The 21,425-nt window shown below is 35.0% G+C and overlaps 1 protein-coding gene across 1 annotated transcript in view; it reads left to right on the top strand.

Moving 5' to 3' along the window:
- LOC119084390 (protein dimmed) overlaps window positions 1-18,726 on the top strand; it is a 41,796-nt gene extending 23,070 nt beyond the window's left edge. Inside the window, exons 2-4 of the mRNA XM_037194354.1 lie at window positions 8,427-8,804; window positions 16,617-16,814; window positions 17,181-18,726. Coding sequence (XP_037050249.1) covers window positions 8,631-8,804; window positions 16,617-16,814; window positions 17,181-17,429 — 621 coding nt within the window. The 5' untranslated portion in view covers window positions 8,427-8,630 and the 3' untranslated portion in view covers window positions 17,430-18,726. The remainder of the gene's footprint in view (window positions 1-8,426; window positions 8,805-16,616; window positions 16,815-17,180) is intronic.
- Window positions 18,727-21,425: the final 2,699 nt, after the last annotated feature.

Here is a 21,425-nt window from a genome sequence, read left to right as displayed (position 1 = left end):
CAAAGGTTTCTCAAAGTGGAATAAGTTATCGTTCACAAACCAATTTTTCCCTTAAAAGTAACACATTTTTGCATGCTTTAATGGTTTTACTTTTTCAAAAAAAGATTTTGGTTCAGAGAAATCATCAAAAAACGAATATTTTTGCGCACAAATGTAGGCTAGAAAATTGCCAATGGGTGTGCGCTCTTAAATCAAATCGAATCTCAACCAAGCACCAGAATTCTAAGCGAATCGGTCGAACCGTTTCAAAGATGTCTGCATGAATACGACGGCAAATAAACACAGTTCTCAGCTCAGGTTACTTAGTACTACTGACTATGCTACTAAAAATCGTCAAAATAGGATCACTGGATCCTCTAGCAAACTTGGAAATTTAGTGTTGTCAAAATGCGCAGTGTACGCCGTCATAGAAAATTTCACATTTAAAAAAATTAAGTATGAGCGGTGTTTGTGTTGGGCGTCAAAACGAAGTTTGTTTACCAAAAAGAGTATTAGCGATTTTCAAGTGCTTAACAAAATGGCCACCGGTCGCCATCTTTGATTTTGGTAAAAACGATATAACTCTGCTAAATTATTCCTTAGAAATTTGCTGTAAATTAAAGTGGAGTAAGGGAAGAGATTTATGGGCATCTGTATATTAGCTGCAAAGTGCTCACCCCAGGGTCAACTGTTTTTCAGCTGGTCCAGTCATACAAACAAAACTACTTATACTTGTTCATATCGGAAGAATAGTTACAATCACGCTGCCCTATAACCCTCAAAAATCTTGGTGCAAAAGAGTTGCTTGATTTTGAGAGAATAAACGCATGAAGTTCTCTCACAAAATCGTGCATCTCTTTTGCACCAACTTTTTTATGCGGTGTACACGTACCTATAAAACCTATGAGCAGTTTTTGTTTGTATAAGTGGATTAGTTGAAAAGCAGCAGAGGGAAATTCCTGTACAAATTTTGTGGACGTTTGCTGTATTCATTAGGGTGTAGCGTTTTGACAAAAGTATTTTGTTTTTTAAGACCTGTGGGTAGGTTTGATGCAAAATGCTCCCCTGATCACGAAAATAACAAAAAAAATTTTTTTGTCATGCTGTACTAATGTCGGTCATGGGAAGACGTACAGGTGGAGTGTATGCACTGGTTGGTGCAGTATATCCACAAGAACCTGCAAGTCTTAAATTCGTTGGTTCAATGTGGGAAGAATGTAGGAGTAGGATGTAAAACTAATGCATCCTACAACCGTAGTCATAATATAATTGGGCACCTGTAGTATCGTGTTAAATAGGTTATAAGTGAGTGCTTTTGACATAGATTAAATATACGAGTATAGAGAATGTGAAGAGTGTTTGTAGTTGTTTGTTCTGCGTTGTACGACACAATCTCCTTGCGTCGGTAAGGTCGGTAAGAAAGTTTATTTTATATCTTTTCATTATGAGTTGTTTTCAAAGTGTTTGTTAGCCTTTGATCAAGTTATAATTCACAGTACCGTTAAGCTGGATGACTCTGGGCAATTATTGTCATCCAAAATTATTCTTCCGTTCCATTCCTTTGCACATGAGAGAAAACCATTTACCTCACAGATCCAACACACTTTCAATCCAACTCAAAGTAAAATGGAAAAAATTTCATTACACAAATCACATTAACAGCAACAGAAAAATCACATAATCCATCATTGTCAGGCAACATAGACCTCTAATCAAAGACATTTTATATTTTCATGTTGTTTGCGGGGGAACAGTGGAATCTTGAGGAAAGGAAAATTAATGTTTCCAAATCATACGGACCAAATGTAATCACTTGGTTGATAGTTTTGGGAATCGGAGATTTGCATAATCACACCTAATCTCCGTTTGCACAATACACTCAATTTTCCGTTAACATATCTTTTACGCACTCTGGATATCCAACAACCGAATTTTCGATCAAATTTTTTCTCTTCTTTTCAATTGATTTTTTTCCTTTCTTTGATTTTTTTTTGAAAAATCATGCTGAATCACCAGACTTTATAATGCGATAAACGACCGTGATAAAAAGGTTCATTTTGTTTAATTTCTCATTTTCTTTTTGTCAGCCACATGTATGTCCGACCTCTGAAAGTTCACATAAAAGAGGAGGCACTAAGTTCTGGTTTGACGGGGATCCACGTCAGAGCCATCAAAATTTCTAGGTCTACAAAATTGATGAGATTTTTAAGAATGCCATTATCGACTGATAAAACATTATGGCGCTGGTGCTGGTGTATTTTGAACAATCACTGCTCATCCACTCATAGTAAAGCTCTGAACAAGTTCGGTCGGGCGTGTAGTGAATTTCAGGATTTTAGGATCATACCGACCTGACCTGTTAAATTTGAAGCTCAGTTGAAACCTGAAATCTTATTTTCATGTTCAGGACAAGAACAGGTTCCGAACTTCGATTTGCAGTTTGTTACATAGGATACCATACATAAATGACGTCAAGTTCTTTTCAGTGCAGTCATCAGATTAACCTGTCACAGACGGCAAGCATATTAACAGTGAACTATCTGATCTATTTCAAAGATTGATTTCACAAATCTTTTACTTCATTTGTTTTGACCACGCTTTTTGCTATATAAGACCTCATTTGTCGATGCTTGTAGTTTATTATTGCTGTCGTAGTCGATAGCAGATGAAAGTCGTCTGTAACAGGTTAAAATTACTGATGTAATCCGGATCGTGCTGGTAACCTCTCATTCGCAAAAAAAAGCCTTTCAGCATGAAAATAACTATTATTAATATATTAAAGCTTTTACTTGGTTAGCATTCTACAGTTTTAATTGGTCCATATCGTTCTAACATGTATCAACAAAACAACCGTAAAGAGAGTAGTTTCACTCACACTTACGTGTGCTACTATGTGGTGAAATACGTGAGGACCAATTAAAAAGAAAGAAACAAACGAAACCCACAAAATTCGAAAACTTATGAGGAGGTCCGTTTAGTGCGCAAAAATGACATTTGTACAAATGAGGATCCTACCCACCTCCATTCATAAAATCTTGTTACTAACTTGGAATACAGCGCAGAAAATGTGTTGTTGGCCTCTGCTTCTCCTCGGGCCATTTGGATACATGTTATCATGAAAACAGTTATTATTTGGCGGATCCATCACCGGAGAAGTGCCAACACGGATTTTTCTCAACATTATATGTAGCTCGGTAATAAATGTTTTTTTAGGCACACGGTGTGTACTGTAACACTCGGCCTACAACCTCCAGTGACACTCATCTAGTTCCTTAAAAAACATTTTTATCACACGGCGGCCTAAATAACTATTCGCGCACTAGTGCGTAAATGGGACGTTTGCGTATACAATGTGTTGCCAACTTCGGCCTCGCCTCGGGTTGGAAATTTTCATATATTTTTTTTGGTAAATTTTCGTTAGCTCACATGGTTGGAAAGTAGCTCTATTACGCTACATTTCTTCAGTCCAGTGAACCAGGAAAATCGTTTTTTTTTGTTCCACCTCGTGTTCCACCAACAGAGTATGGTTTCCACATAAGAAAAAAACAATAGTCCTCGCATACGCCATTCTGTCATCTTTAACGTTGTAAACCACAATTTTTCATTTTAAAATTCATTTTCATCTGGAGCAGCACTTTTATTTCCGAATGCTATTTTATTCAAATTATAATCTATTTTTGTTAGTAAAAACCAACCCCTATAAGCATACTGATTGTTTCTAGATATCCATGAAACAGGCTGAATGCGTTGGCTAGCTGGGAAAACGATGAATAATAAAACGACAACATAACATTGGCGCCGTAGTGTCGATTTTGCTTATACATAATAACATTTCTATCAACCAACACCCACCATCATTCAAACTGTAGCTTTACTTTGTACAAAATATTTTTCGAAACGTTATACTATACAGAGCTGGCTATATTGTAAGTGGAAACATTTTCTGTGTATATAAATATGCAGCATTCAAGCGACATGAATTTCAGGGAGGCTGTGTCTTTACGCACAATGTAATAATGTTTCCTGCTGTAGTCAGAGGTCGAAAGACATAAATACGTCTACGGCAAAAGAACAAGAAAGCTGAGGGGAAACAACAAGAGCAAATGGTGGAGCGAATGTAGCGAAACATGAGCGAATGAGTGGAATGAACGATAACAAATTATGAGCGAATGACTGGAAAATGCGGTCGAATGAAGGCAAAATATGAGCGAACGTAGGAAAATATGAGGGAGTGAATGGAAAATATAAGCAAATGAATGGAACAAACGACGGGAAAATATGAGCGAATGAAGGGAGAATATGAATGAATGTAATTAAGCTGTCAGCGGACTTACTACGTCGTTTAGCATTCCGTTTACGAGTGAGCAATTGAAGCTCCTCCCACTTTCCATTGTTAGAACGTAAACGGAGAGCTAAACGGTGTAAGTCCGCTGGCAGCCTAAGGCTGCGAGCGCACTTACGCCGTCTAGCACTCCGTTTACGAGTGAACAATGGAAGCTCCTCCCACTTTCCATTGTTAAAACGTAAACGGAGAGCTAAACGGTGTAAGTGCGCTCGCAGCTTAAGAATACGAATGGTGGGACAGGATTTTCCATTGTTGTTTCCCCCTCGTAGAAAGCGCGATGCAGAACTGCTTACGTGATCGTAGACCAAATTTTCCGATATTGATAATAATTATAATTTTCAACTAAGTTGCAGAACTAAATGTTATCGTATGCGAAGTCATGAAGTCATTCAAGTGTAAAATTATTCATTTAATTTACCTAAACCTCGTCATAACGGAAATGAGTATTTACTGTGTCCAGTTTTCCGAATGAACTCCAACTAAATCTCATTAAGGGAAAAGGATGATGTTGATGTTGATGTTATATAAGTGTAAGTGTGGGGGGTGAACAAAGCTATCAATGTATGATTTCTCATTCTCACACACGCTGCAATCATCAAGTGGTTGTTTGTTTATTTAACACATAACATTTTTATGTGCGACGATTTGGTGTGTTAAGTGGAAGAAACGAATTCAATAAATAGAATTGTGCCATCAGATGGGGGAGAGAGAGTGACGTATTTTTTTTAATTAGTTTTCGGAACATTGGTACGAATTAGATGGAGACATTCGGTTGAGTTGTTGGATTTGTATTTGACGAGAAGTGAGTAAATGGAGGGCTTTTTTCGGTCATGCATCTATTGATTAGACAAGACCAAAACAGCATGCTATTTGAATTGTAAATTAACATTGGCTAAAGTAGGAGAAGAGGCAGTCGATTTTTAAATCGTTTATAGCAGTGTGTTTGTATGAGTTCAGCTGGTAAAAACAGCTGAAGCATAGCACTACTTCTAGCATGAACACAAATTTTTCAAACACCGAAAAACGTCCAAACTTTCAAACATGTATGCGTGTTCGATTGCATGTGTTGAGTGGGCTGCTATGAATTTCGCGCCGTGTCATTCACAATAACTGACAAAATTACACATTTTGTATAAGGGAAATGTCACTTTGGGGGTTATTGTGAATGACGCGGCGCGAAATTCCTCAACACCATTGAGTGTTTTTATTCACACCAAGAAATCATCACTACTGTCTTCACGAATGCAATGCTAGGCCTATTTTGACTGCATAAGTCTTCGAATATTTCTTATGTTCGTGTTAAGAGCAGAGACTGACATTTCCTTCAAAAGAAACCTAATGGCCATCGATAATGCCATACGTAACTTTACGTACACTGTACACATTGTGATCAAAAGTCACCGAGTTTCTCTTCATTATATCCTCCACTCCACCTTCAATCAATATTTAGTGTACAAACAGCCAATATAGGTACATATATCCGACAAATTTTTATGGTTCATTAAGTTTACGGTCGTCCAACAACACCAGCCTTTTGCAGATTACTGTTTTTATTTCAGTTAATTGAATAATCCATTTCGGTCATAAATTTGCTGTTTCATTTACTGTGTACGGATGGGTTTAAAATTTATTTCTGATTTTGTAAGTGCTTCGGATAGACTGGGCCGATGCGTACAGCTCTGCGCAACATTTGATTGTGTGTGTGAGTGTGAACAAGCCGTTATCTGATTATCAAAACTGTTACTCGAGACTCATTTATTTTTCTATTCTAATTTTTATCGTCATTTCCCAGTTAATTAATTCGTGCAGAGAATACGTAATGAATTTCGCTAACAAGACACAGGGGAATCTTATATTAAATTACAATTTAAATGCAGAGATTGGCAGCGTGCTTATTATCGCAGTCGATTAGCAATTCGTGCTTCATAGAGAAAACGGATTGTAATTGAAATGTTGAGCAATTGAAAGATTGTAAAAAGAAATTTACAAGATTTTGATTTCCCTAGGGTGGAAAATGGCTTATTACATTACTAGAAAAAAAAAAACAAGAAGAGAATTGTTTTGGTGTATAACGCACGTAATAGTAAATTACTATACCAGATGAGTATAAATGTCCGAGAGCTTTAACCATCTTTTACAAATGAAGTAAAAGATTTGAAACCAATCTCTTGAAAATACTAACATAAGGGGCCATTCACAAATTGCGCACGCACCAAATTCGAAATTTCAGACCCCCCCCTCCCCCCTTGCACGCGAAAATGTATGGAGAAAATTTCAAAAATGTATGAAGCGTACGCTTTTGTCAAACCCCCCCTCCCCCCTTAAGAGCGTGCGTAATTTGTGAATGGCCCCTAAAATGAAGTAATAGTAAAACTGTTGATATGGCAAACGAAAAAATATTGTCAAATGAGTCTTTAAGCCAAAATTTCCTCATAGTAACTATGATTAATATATTGAACGCTCCAGTAGAGCGTTGCTCTACACATATTTTATCTATTTATTAGCTTTAATCTCAAAACGATAAAAAATCGATGTGAGTAGATTCGATGATGAAATACGACAACAAAAAAAGCACAAAAATACTTTGTAGAGTGAAATGAAGGTTCGTTCCAAACCGATGGTGCCATTATGTTTTGTCATGTCAGCAGGAATTATAGGGTCCCGCAGGAATGACTGTTCCCTCATATGTGCGTTGCACCAACACACCCTCACGTTTTACAGTAAATTACCTTCCCAAACTCAAAGGCTTGATTTCCACTTACAAAGGACAATGTTGAAATTTGACTCTAACCTATGAGCCTAACTTGAGTCAACGAATTCTGCAACGACTTTACCTAAAATTGGTTAAACGATGAAGAACCTAAAAATTTATTTGGTACATTTGTAGCACACTTTCGATTGTGGTGCGCTGGTAATAAAAATTTATTGTGGAAATTTACACCGATTTACTCATTGCGAAAAATGAACTTTAAAATTAACCGATGATGGTGTTCACAGGACCAAATCTAATCTTAACCCTAGGGAGCGTTCATAAATGACGTCTGCCTTGTTAAACAAATATTAACATTTCTCGCAACTCCCAAGGACCGTAGATAGATTCAATTTTTAGAGTGTTTTTGAATATGGAAAAATTGAGTACGCACATTCCATCAAAATTCAAATATTATTCATAAACACAATCAATACGATCTATCAAAATTCCAAGATTTTTTTTTCCCAAGAATTCAATTCTTTTGTTCTAAAAATAGATGATATTGCTGATTCGTTCGGTTTGCAAAAAATGTATTCAGAAATACTCTGGAAATGGATTTTGCAAATTTTTAATTAATCCTACATGACAAGCTTTGACAGCTTTGACATCAGTTGGTCCACTCACACAAACAGAACTGCTTATACGTCTTTAAACGGTGAACTACAACGCGAGTGCATATCTATTCCTCCGGTAATGACAAGTATCAGCATTTTTGTTTGGATATAGGAATCAGCTAAAAAAACAGCTATAGGAAATTCCCTATCCAAATTTTACTATTTAAAAAAAAACTTCTAATATCTGTTTTTAAAAGCCAAAAAAATATTTTGCGGCAATCATTTTCCCAAAAAAAGCTTCAAATTTGAAAATTCTTTTTGTTTTCTGTGAAAGTTGTAAAATCAACATTTTTACCAATAATTTGAAACTTACCATGAAACTCACCCACTTTCTTTCAAGTCTTTCACTTTGTTTATTGTTATAAAACCGCCATTGTCCGACGTATTTTTTTTAAATTATTGCGGCTCATATTACACAACGACTTCCACTGCCAATTACAATGAATACATTTCAGTTCCATTAGGAAACTAAAACTTACAAACTTCAAATTTGCAGAACTTTAGCCGACTGTAAACTCATAACATAATAATTACGTGAAAAAGTTCTTCGGAAGAGCTGAATGGTATATGTATATAGGGGGCTAAATACCATTACAGTACCCAACTAACAAGCATCTAGACATTAATATCAAATTTAGGTTTAAATTGCTCTGTAAATTATATACCATCTGTGATCCTTATGTTGAGAACAATAAGCGGAAGACAATAAAATTCAATTTTTTCTTTATCTTTTCAGATTTTCATCATCGTTCAACATTACTTGGTTGGCTTGTCGTGGAATTAAATCACATAACACACGGAACATTTAAAAAAGAAATATTTCCCTTTACGGATGAAATCAAGTGTAATTGAAAGCAAGCGAAACAATTGCGTTACACATCGATACCTATAAGCGGAACACGCGGTACGATTATATAGCCCCAATTTATCCCGACAAAAAATGCGGTCTGATAGCTTTGAAGAAAAAACACAAAGTCAATTTGTTGAAGACATTGGACAAACTGTTGCTAATGAGCTATTTAAATACTCAGCAGGAGATGAAAATTTGGCATCGAATAATCAGGAAAATGCGCACTCAGTGAGACCGAAACGAGCTACGAAAAAAATTCAGCAGGTTAGTGACTTGACTTTAATGGTGGCACTTCATTTTCGTCAGGACAGGGATCATTTAGAAATTTACTTGACATCATTTACTAGTAGTAATGGATGGATCGCTGAAGAGCAATAATGCTATATTTTAAGTTTTTTGTTTTTTGAAGGTTTTTCTTAGAAGGCCTCAACCTCTCATAGTAATCTTCTTTGAAAATGTGTTTTTGTATGAGTACACCAGTGAAAAAACAGCTGAAGTAAATTGATGTCAAAATTTCACTGACGTCGATTGTACTTCGATTAAAAATTACTTACGGATTTTTCGTTTAACATTTGCAATTAAATTTCAAAGAATTTTATTCTCTACATTCTGATGTCAAAGTTACCGACTTCAAATTTGAACAGATCACGGACATGAATTACAATTGGCATCAAATTAAAAACGGCACTCAAACATTCATAGACTGGCCACTAGTTCGAAAAGTTTGTGATTAGTTGAAATTTCATTTCAATTACGATTCGCTAGACTTGTCCGTAAGCAAATTGGTATCGCGTTCTATCAGAGCCTAATATTTGGGGATTAATTCCCAAAAATTACCAAAAAATTCGTTTTTTTTTCTTTGCATTTTTATAATTAAATTCTTATAAAACATCAGGAAAACTTCAAAAGCGTTTAAAAACTATGATCAAGCTAAGAAAGAAAATTGGTAATTTTTGGGAATTAATTCCTAAATATTAGGCTCTGGGTTCTTAGAACATTGTACACAGACAAAAATCCTGGATTAGATTTAAATCTTTTTCGGATTACATATAGGACCAAATTTATTTTGGATTGAAATCTAATTTTTCCAAAGATTACTTGCATTTAATCTTTCGAAAATAATCTGTCGACGGATTAGATCGAAATCTTCCTAAAAGATTTCATTTTTTTTTATTTTGAAATTAAAAATTTTTTTCCAAAATTTATTTGAATATTGGAGTCAGACTTATTTGTTTTATTTATTCTGAAATTGGAAATTTTATTTGTTTAATTGAAATTAAATATTTTTTTTACTTACTATGATCAGGATTTGAACTCGTTCACCTCGGTATCTCCGTATCTCCAGTCCTGTACTTTACCACTGAGCTATTGGTTTCTTAATCTTAGCAAGATTATTTTCGAACCGTTGTTGCGGAGATTTTACTCTTTCAAAGATTAAAAAATAATCTTCTGAACGAAACCTTTGTACCAACTGAGGTAACCATCATAGAAAACGAGTTCAAATCCTAATCGAAGGCAACATTTTTTTTTCATTTTTCCAATTATTTAATTAACTATTATCATAAATCTGTATGAGCAACGATAAGGAAGTTGAGCCTGGCAAAGCTATTGAAAAGTATCATAAGCGTATGGAAAATATTATTGCTACTATCAATTTTAGCCATTTTAACCCGAAACGCAATCTATCGAAAGATTTAATTTTTGTAATCTTTGAAAAAAGATTGAAACGAAATCTTTCAAAATATTTAAAATATTCGTAATCTTTCCGTAGATTAAACATTTAATCCGACTTTTTTCTCTGTGTATGAAGTACGACTGTCCAGAAACCTCTGATTCTAATTTAACAGGGAAAAACTCCATTGTTTGTTGTCTGTTTAAAGTTCAAGCTTATTCTGATATTTTCTTCGCAGCAAGTGTAACTCGATCGGTTTGATTTCAATTCCATTTGAAAATTTTGTTGTCTTTCTGGTGAAAAACGTTGACATGTGGAACAAAGTAGGAAATTTATAATGGTAAAGCCATATCAAGACGTATGAACAGTTTTGATTGTTTGTGTGGATCAGCTGAAGTAAATTCATGCTGAAATTTCACTGTCTTTAACTGTTTTTAAAGTTTTCAAACTTCTTCTCAGTCGCACTTTTTATTTTAAAATTTTCATCTCCTTCAATTTTGTGTTGTTTTGCTGTACAAAGTGTTTAATTTCAGGTTTGCATATTTTATTTTATAATTTGGAAGCTCAATACTACAACTTATACTTAGGACCACACATAACTATATATAATTCATCTATGAGAAATATACGACAAATATATGATATTCGAGATGATATTCCTTCAAAATTCTTTTATTCACCCGGTCGTAAATTAGAAAATTGAAAGAGATGAAAATTTTAAAATAAAAAGTGCGACTGAGAAAAAGTTTGAAAACTTTAAAAACTCTAAAAAATCTGATGATGTTCTAATTTAATGTGAACACACCGTACCTTTTCTGAAGCGATAACTTTAATTTAAGTAAAACATTGTGAAGAAGAAGATGATGATGATAAACATGTTCATCGCAACTTTTATGATTTTAAAGTTCAATAGACAGAGTAAAACGTAATGTAATTTGAATAATGAAACCCACGTTGCGTTGTACCATATCGATATTGTGCCTTTTATAATTTAATAAAAGGGGTGATTGGGTTCTGTTCTTTACGGAATAAATAATAAAAATAAAAAAAAAATTTGAAGATTAGTTATTCTTGTCAGCATGTCAACGTGCTAGCTAAAGTTAATATTTGTCAAAGGTTATTTTTTCTTTGATTTTCGTTTTTTCCTTCCACTTTTTCTTTTCTATTTTATTTTTAATACCTTCGAGTTGAGATGATTGACATAATCCCATAAAAAAACCTCTGTCGTACATATTATTCTCAAGTAATTTGCATTTCCTTCGAACCGAAACGCGCGATGGTGGACCGAACAAAGGAAAACCGCACGCTGTTGAGTTTCATATCATCATCGGTAACAAAATAAAAATCATCTCTGACAAGCAATTTAACAATTCTCTGGAAAAAATAATAATGAAAAAGTAACTTGGGTAACAAGTTCCTGTAATAACAAACATCAATAACAGATGCAAAAATATGAGAAGCTTTGCGTCGTTAGACACATTGAGTTCTCATCGTATTTATCTCCTGCAGTTGCAATGTTTATTATGCATCACATCAGTTTTGACGACTGAGTAGGCCGCAAGAGTTACGTATTAAGTTTTATTGCATATGGGACAAGTGGGTTGGTCTCTAGAAACGCCACATTTTATTCATAGTGCTCCATTCTCTGCGGCTTATTTTCATGTGAACCAACTTCACATTTGTCATTACAGAACAAATGTCACCATATGAAGTTGGTTCACATGAAAATTAGCGCAGTGACATGACAGCAGTAGTTTTATGACAGAATGTACGAAAATATGGAAATAGTCATTTGTGTACCTGATTTGCACGATTGATTTTAGGCAATTTCGCGGATTGTAGGCCGAACGGAGTGAGGCTTACAAGCGAAAGTGCCTAAAATCAATCGTCCAAAGCAGGTGCACATGTGAGTTTTCATGCAAAGGGCCGAAAACTCAAGAACAAATCAAAAATTACCCTCATTTTTGGCCCGAAGCATGAAAAAATATATTACAATTATTCTTAGTTTCTGAAAGAACAGGTTAAGACAACCCCGAGGGTGGTTGACACCGAAATCGATAAACGCACTCAGTACAGATTGTGTGTGAAATCAACTTGAAGGAAATGTTTTTTAGGAAAATTCGTAATTTTGTTTTTGTTACATTGCCTTTTTCAGAGTTGTCTTAACCTGGTTCTTTCAAAACCTTGAGTTTCTAAACATCATTATCCTATATCGACATTAAACAGTGTTTCTTAAACTAACTAGCCAAAATAAACCGTACTTTAATTCCCGAAGTTAGACAAGTATTCCAAGTCTATTAGGCTAACATTTATTGTAAAGGTCGGTAAAATAAGATGTTTTTTTCTCTCTCCGAACATTAATTCTGCAATATTAGGAGTCATTAGCCATCAAACGGCCACTAACTTTAAATTTCAACGGTAATGTGAACACTAAATTCGCGCTAGGAAAAGCGTTACCGTTTGCTTTACCGTTGAATTTACAGTTTGCGGCCGTTTTGCTAACGACCCCTAATGTTGCGTGACGTCATTATTATTTACCTAGAGTTCATAATCCTTCATTAATATGTCGATAAGTTGGTCGATATAATAATGGTATATTTAATAAACCATATTGTGATACCGGGGAATATTGCCAGCGGTTAATATTGTGTATCTGTTTTGGAGATTGATTTTAGGCAATTTCGCGAGTTGTACCTCGAACGAAATGCGAAAGTGCCTAAAAACAATCGTCCAAAACAAGATACTCAAAAATTTCATGTAAGGGGCCGAAAACCCGAGAAATCTCATGTCCCGACACATGAAAAATCAATTACATAACTCAGGATAAAAATGAAAAATCTCGTTTTTGTGCAGATCAACAAAATTCACACGAAAACTCTACTTTTCAACTTTTTATCCCGAGTTATGTAAAGTAGAGTAGAGTGAATTTTGTTGATCCGAGGCGTAGCCCAGGTCAATAAACACTCGAAGAATAGACTTTTCATTTTTATACCGAGATAAGTAATGGATTTCACATGCTGAGAAGAAGTGATTGAAACATGAAAAGTACTGTTTTCGACGCATGTAACAATTACATGCTTTTGAAACCTAAACCAAATTTCTTGTTTTCCCTAGGTATGTAATAAGCCACTTTCGATCCTAGGGAAAACAAATGCATGTAAAATACTATTAAAGATAATTTGGTTGATATTGCTTGTAGATGTGGAAATTGACCTCAGGAATTTTATTCCTCGTTGATTGAAACCAGTTAACCAGAATTACTAAAGTTAAAGTTATCGTGCCGTCATGTGTGACAGGTGTTACAGACATTTTAGTATTTTCTTTTCATTTTTGCCAAAACTCTTCATACATTTCACAAAATCAATCATAGTGAACTTCAAGATTTATTTAATGACGACGTAGGACCCTTGACATAACAGTCAAGTAATTAGTATTTCAAAAATAAAAGCTTTCAGAAAATCTACTGAAAGTAACGATATTGTTTCCTCTATGCATTTTTTTCACCACTTTCTATGTACAATTTCCGCTACGTGTCGTCGCACCCTTTGTTGCAAATCGCACGACAATGATGTTTAAGTATATGTGTGTAAGGTCAAAAATTGAATTAGATCTCTTTCGCGTCACTTAAAAAAAAACCTTCAAACTGGTATATAGTTCCCAGAGTATTATACCACGGTTTCCATGGCCTGATGTGAAATGGTATTAAGATATTTCAGGTAGAAAACAGAATCATATTGTGCAGCGTATCTCTTTTATAAAACTCTATCAATTTATCAAAGCTTTGTGCAAGTCGAAAAGTTGAAAGTTGCAAACGAAAGAAATAGAAAAGCTTTCATCTGTTGCGATTAAAATTTCATGTTTTTCTGTTGTTGATAATAGTAGATCTTGTTTTCAATACTTTCCTCACAAATTTTTGTTACATAAAAATTGAAAAAAAAAATTATTTACAAACGATTCAACCTGCACTTGAAGGACTGCAGCAATGCCCAGGCAAATTACTTTCTGAATTTATATCTTTGTTTACCAGGTTCGCTTTTTTTTGTATAATATTCGTTCAAACAGGCAGCTTTCGAAAGAAAATGTAAAACAGACAGTTGGAGTATTAAATTTGCTTTTAACGTCACGTTTATCCTTGGGTGTTCAAAATGAAATCTCATTCCCTTGTGAAAACGATAACACATATTTTGAGTAAACTTTCTCGCCAAACAGAGCCATTTTATTACAACTGTAAGTCGGCGTATAAGTTACAAGTGGAGGCTGCTGATATTATTTGTAAATTCAAATGACAAACACTTGAGATTCGAGAATATGTTGAAAAAGCGTAAAGGGTAAATTCTTTTTCTTAACTCTAGAAGTGTTCAAACTTCGAATTGAGGTGCTTGGTCTTGTAAGATTAGTTATTTGTTTACCGAAGGGAGAAAATAAGTAATTACAACAAGACCGGTTGGAGTTAGAATTTCTTTTTTCTCCCAGAGGTGAACACAGATTCTGACATGTTAATAAAAAACATCGCATGTCTTTTCGCATTAGCTTTTAAGAGCTTTTGAAAGCTTTTGAAAGCTTTTGTGAGCTTCAAGCTTCTTTTGATGTCCAATGGAATGTTCCACTTTTTGAATGGAATCCAAAAGAAACTCAAACCTCACAGAAGCTTACGAAAGCTCTTAAGAGCTTACGCAAAAATGACTTACGATGTTTTTGCTTAATACGGCAGGCTTGTTTTTCATATGTGCAAGGTTTCTCCACGAAACAAAGAAACATCATTTCACCACACCATTTTTAAAGACATAAACAATGTGACGGTTCAAGTGAGAAAAGCTCTATTTTATCCCATTGATAAAAGTGATGTACTTTCCTCATTCGTGTCATTCGACAAATCGTCAGCAAAACGCAATTTTCAGATGGCGTATTGAGTGGAGAAAATAAGGCAAATCACACGGCACATATGAGAAATGTCTCATGGTTATTTTCCACCTGGGTTACAGTTTGTTCATTTCATTTTTACACAGTTTCTAAAGATTGTCGATATGTGATGTACTTTCCTCATTCGTGTCATTCGACAAATCGTCAGCAAAACGCAATTTTCAGATGGCGTATTGAGTGGAGAAAATAAGGCAAATCACACGGCACATATGAGAAATGTCTCATGGTTATTTTCCACCTGGGTTACAGTTTGTTCATTTCATTTTTACACAGTTTCTAAAGATTGTCGATATGTCAGAGTTTTTAATGTACCCAGTCAATTAAGTTCTTCCCAAATTGCGCAATATTTGAATTCGCGATAGAAATTTTAAATTTTGCGCCAAAAATTCATAATTTGGGAAGAACTTAATTGACTGGGTACATTTAAAACTCTGACATATCTAAAACTGTGTAAAAATGACATGAACAAACTGTAACTTCATTCTCTTAAGAAGGCTTTGAGTCGTCAAATTAATGTTTGCTAAAACGTGTAACCATTTTATCGGTGTAGAAGATACTGAAGGGCTTCGTTTTGGGGCAACGTCGATTCGATTCTAGCTCAGTACTTCGTATGAGAGTTTAAAGAAATGGCTACCCATCATGGGATAAGGTAACTGTCGGAGCAAAGCCAACATTACAGAGCAACAGCGCCCAATGAAACTTTATTTCCGGTGATTCTTCTTGTCCAAAGAAATATGGCTTCAATGAATTCACTAAAACTGTCTGTATATTCCCCCATTAAAATTGGAATGGTTGGTCTATTGATGAAAATAACAATCCTTAAGTACGTTGGAGGAATACAACCTAAAGAAGAAATTACAATTACGTTTTTACAGCATTACAGTCAGTGGTTTGTTATGAAGCTGAGCCAAACGAAAAGCAAATCCAATTCGAAAAGATATTGTTTCCACACAAATTCAATTCTATTCACCAACTACATACTGCATCATATAGATAGATCTCACTCTATGATTAGAATGAAATGTGAAGCCGTAAATTGTACATTTTTTTATATTCCCTGTAAACTGGGGTGGAGATGTAATGCAGACTATGCAATGCATATATATCTCTGAGTACGACTCTTATGTTTCAAAATTTTCCCATTGCTTCTCGTCTTATTTTAATGTTGTAATCGGATCGTTTCGCTATAGAATTAACTCCATTCAGCACTACGGAGTAATGTTATCATCTTCTGACTTGCCCTCTGGGTATATTTTTGCATACTTACACCCCAGCAATATCGGTTAGCACTATAGCACCATTTGAAACCGATTTTTTTTTCCTTTTTTCGTTTATAATATTAGTTGAGCAACAAGTGCCGCTACATAATTCACATACAAAATACCAAATTATAGTGTAATAAGAGAGATGCGTTGTTGATTGAAATCATCTGTTTCTGTGGATTGATTTTCCAATTTATAGCAAGTTTCCGTTGTCATTTTTAGATGGAATTTTTCGATCCTGAAATGACTGACTCCAGTTCGCAAAGTGACACTAGTGGCAGTGGTAGCCGAGGCCGAGCACAAAATACGTCTTTGAGACGTCGCAAAGGTACACTGAATGCCAAGGAGAGAAACATCAGGCGATTAGAGTCCAACGAACGGGAACGAATGCGTATGCATAGCTTAAACGATGCATTTCAGGTAGGTCCGAGGTCAATTTGTTGGGTGAGACGAAGCTGAATGTGTACTCGAACTAGAACATCCGTCACGGTGGGACTGAGCAAGTTTTTAATGAAAATGTCAGGTTCCATCTGGCTTTTGTTCATAAGTTGGCTCGACAAGTTTACTTAACGTTCGTTCAGTCCCACCGTGTCGTGTGCAGTCTCTCTCCCGAACAACTTTATTTGGAGGGGCGGTTAACTCGGGAAATTGTTTATGAAAGGTTTATGTGCGTTTGCATCAGAAATCTTATTACTTCCGAGGAACCGCCGTTCCACCTTTCGAAATCAAGTTGTTCAACGGTGACAAGTGATATTTCCCATTTTATTGACATTTGATTCATTGCAGTCGCTACGTGAAGTTATACCACACGTCAAAAAGGAACGTCGTCTGTCGAAAATCGAAACACTAACCCTGGCCAAAAACTACATAACCGCTCTGACAGACGTTATTGTGATGATGCGTGGCGACGAAGACAACCATAATAGTTCGATTGACTCGCCCATAAACTGTACATTGCTGCAAGTGACCGTCTTATCGAAATGCAAGGAATTTAAGTCTAAGAAGGAATGTCTAATGGAAACGTTGAAAAACTGAACTTTGTTATCTACTGCTCTACCTAAATAAAATGTATACAAACCCTTAACGTTTAAGCGCTAAATATTAAAACTAATAACATTTTATGGTGTGAATCAAGTCGTGTTACAGTTAACGTATATATAATGTATATTCATAAGTGTATGGGTATTTGCATGGTATTTTACCGTAAGTCGTTCGATGTGTATATGAAAAAGATAATCCCATGGGAAATGGCATGCATTCCGTTCCAAATTTTATGTATCCACCAATGGATCAGGAAAACATGTTCGGCGCAAAACATTACTCAAAGCAAAACATTGTTCCCAGTCTGTTAGAATGCAGAGATTTTTTATGAAAAATGACTCTTGATTGAACTCTTGATAGAACCCAAACGCACCCAAACGAGATTTTAATCCCAGACCTCTTACTTATGAAGCAAGAGTTCCTCGATCCTCGTCGGGTCTAACCGAATCAAGATTATTTAACATCACAGTCGACATGGGACTTCACGACATTCATACTCACGTATTGAATATGTAACTTTGCTGAGACTAAGTCTTAGGAATTGGTAAAGGAACTACCGTTAGAAGTCTTTGAATGGTTTAAGAGATTCAGATATATTTTGTTGCAACGCACTGCAAAGTAAGCACCAGAACAGATTTTGTCATGGTCATTTAACCACTTACTTTGTATGGAACGTCGGAACACAGTGGCATTCTCTTCTTCCTAAGTATGGTTTCCACTCAACAAAAACTACTCCGTGAAAGAGGGAGTTGTCAAATTTGTTTTCAATTTTGTCTCTCACACGGAGTTCTTCTTTGGTAAGTGGAAATCAGGCCTTATACATTCACAGCTTGCACAACCCAACATTGAATATTTAATTTGTATGAGAAATTCTGACTACTGAGTCGGATGCTTAGTTTACAGTTACAGTGCGTTGCTAGACGTCTCCACTGATTTGTATTCGCCTATGCAAACCACAATAAACAACTGTATAGTCAAGTTTCAGTACCCTATTTAGAGTACCACTTTTGCTTGAAGTGCGTTGGCAGTGGCCTATAAAACGTTTGATGACTATATCTTACCATAGAGACTATTGGATTTTTATCAATTGTCTGTCGTGCACCGTTTTTACTTGTCTGACAGAGTTACACAGTTTTTTTTTTCAATCTAGAAGAGGTGTATTGAAACCTCAGCCGCTCATTCATTATCTGTGTATTTACGGTGATAACTCGTGGGGGTTGTACATGTACAGTGCCTATATTCGCGAAAATATTTTCACGAATTTTCTCCAATTTTCACAAAAAAAATTTTGTAAAAATTCACGAAAATTTGAGAAGTTCGTGAAACTTTGAGAAAATTTGTGAAAATATTTTCGCGAATATAGGCACTGGGGTTGTAACGTGGAACGATTTTTTTTGCTTAGACCCTAGAGTAATGATTTGTGTCCAATTAAAGTTAGGTCTTTGAAAGTGCTGCACGAGTGGTTACATCCTTTCGATTCATAATCGCGAATTGGATATGAGACACGCACTTAATTAAATTAAAAGAAGAAAATTCAATTTTATTCTTTGAAACTTATACTTACATATATTATACAAAGATATATATTCGCAATTGATGTCTTTCTTTAGGAAGAGAATAAAAATGTAAAAAGCGGCTATCCAGTAAGAGAGAAATATGATTCAATTAAACTAAAATTAAAGTAACAAAAGTAGTCTTTAAGTCATTGGAATGTTCCAATCATTTTTTTTTCTTTCTTTAATTATGAAGAAGCTAGGATGTTTGGACCAAGGCTGTATACTTTGGGGAGGTCACGCAGGTCGCCATTTTATTAGATACGCGGGAACACACCTTTTCCATACAAACAAATTCACCAAAATTGAATTTGTATGGCGTATTGAATTTTTTGTATGAAACGTGGTAAGTAACCCGCGTATCTGCATCTGCGTGACCTCCCCAAAGTATACAGCCTTGGTTTGGACGCCATTTCTAGTCGGCAGAGTTTGTTGTAAGGCGATGCTTAACATGCCATAACCTCACAATTTGTTTAAGAAAAAAATAAATAAATTTAAGACAAAACTAATGCAACGTATGTGGAGCCATGATTCATAATTTTTAAAGAATTTTTCAATAAAATCCTTATCAAAATCACGTTGACATTAAAACAATTCTTCAAAGTTACGTCATTCCCTAGAGCTCCCAATTATAGAGACGTTCGGTTCTACATTTTTATAAAATGTCTTGACACACGTATAAAAACGCCAAGGTCGTTTGACTTGATCTAAAACAATATTTGACGACATAGGAGTGTTAATGCTAGGAGAACCGTGCTAACAAACCAATCCAAGTGTCTCCTTCGATTTTGTTTCGTTTCGTTGTTGGTTAAAAAGAAATTTTTGACATTTGACCTTTCATCTAGTTTTTAACTGGTCTGCACTCTCCTAGAACACCGTAACATTACAGTTCTCTACCTGAGAGAATGGAAAACTCTGAAACACAATTGGAATATTTTAACCATAGAAACTAGTTAGTTAGTGGACAATTTAGTTTGCTCATCATCGCATAAGTACAAAAAATAATTTAAATCATTATTAAGGCTATAAGAAAATAATTTTGTGTTAAATGAGCCAAGTGCGCACTTCTTCCAGATTGATTTTAGATTTATCGTGATGTATTCCCGATGGTTAAGCTCAATGTCGTATGTCGTAAAATATTAGAGACATGCGATCGTTAAAGAAAGGAAAATCCATTAAAATTTCAATTTAATATAAATATTGAACAATATTATACCCAGTAAACTAAACACTGAACATGGGGCTGAAAATGATGAAAATATTTTAAGAAAATGTTGATGTATACAAAACAAAAAACTATTAAAAATTAAGTGTAAATATCATAAGCGTTGAAAAAGAAAAACCAGCTGCTCACATATATAGAGAAAATGTTGCTTGTGTTGCAGACTTTTATGTTTCGAAGCTTGATGTAAAAAAATATTTTTAGCGAAATTTTTGTTAAATTTTAACTATACTTAAGCAAAGGTGATACTGCTTTGCACACGTAAAAAATCCCACTTTCGTATCCAAGCTGTTCTTCTTGGTTTCTATGATTTCTATCATTTCCATTTCAAATAAGAAATGAGAGAAACGATGAGAAACAGCACTAACACTTCAGATACGAAAGTGAACTATTTTGGGTGTGGAGCAGTAAAAAATAAAAGTGTAAAAGTCTCAAAAATTGAATCTTTAGATTGCTCAGGAAGGACAACAAATCAGCGTCATAAAATTTCGTTTTTGTTTCGTTTCAATTGGTAAACACTCGGCTTAGAACCAACTCCCACATAACTGTTTCTGTCTGCTTTCAAAGACAAGCCTGGGTCGGTTGAGATGTTCCAAGACTGATATTAAAATTATTTGGGGAATCCTTCAACTAGTACTACACACTAAATATTTCGGCCCGATCCGTGATAAAATCTGGTAAAATTTGAGTTGATGGAAAAAATAACAATTTTCATATTGTAAGCGCGAGAAAATAGTGATTTTCTTACCTCAGCTGAAACTTCAGGAGCTTTTGTTGTGAAAAATGTTGTGTTGAGACATCGGAAAAAACTATTTTCGCAATTTCGGTTCATAATCATCACCTTTCCATGCATCCATTTAATGTCGTTTTGAAGGTATTTATTTCACTGTATTTCTGGACACAGTGCGATATTAACTTTTTTCGCACGCAGTGCTTTTTTTCGCACGCAGTGCTTTTTTTCGCACGCTTCAACGAAGGCTAATAGTATTTTTCGTACCAATTCAGGAAATGACGATTTTTTCAGCACTGGACGTGTGCTGAAAAAATCCATTTCCTGTCGAGGTACGAACAACGTTTTGTGCATCGGACAACTGAAATAGACAAAACACATCAATTTACTTGAAAACATACACACTTCACATTCACCATATAAAATTTAATCAATCGTATAGTCATTGAAAAATTCATGTAATTCTTTCCCCGCACTATAAATCG

The sequence above is a fragment of the Bradysia coprophila genome, unplaced genomic scaffold (assembly GCF_014529535.1).
Source record: "Bradysia coprophila strain Holo2 unplaced genomic scaffold, BU_Bcop_v1 contig_732, whole genome shotgun sequence".
In the NCBI taxonomy this organism is placed as follows: domain Eukaryota; kingdom Metazoa; phylum Arthropoda; class Insecta; order Diptera; family Sciaridae; genus Bradysia; species Bradysia coprophila.
This window is presented reverse-complemented; position numbering and strand designations above follow the sequence as displayed.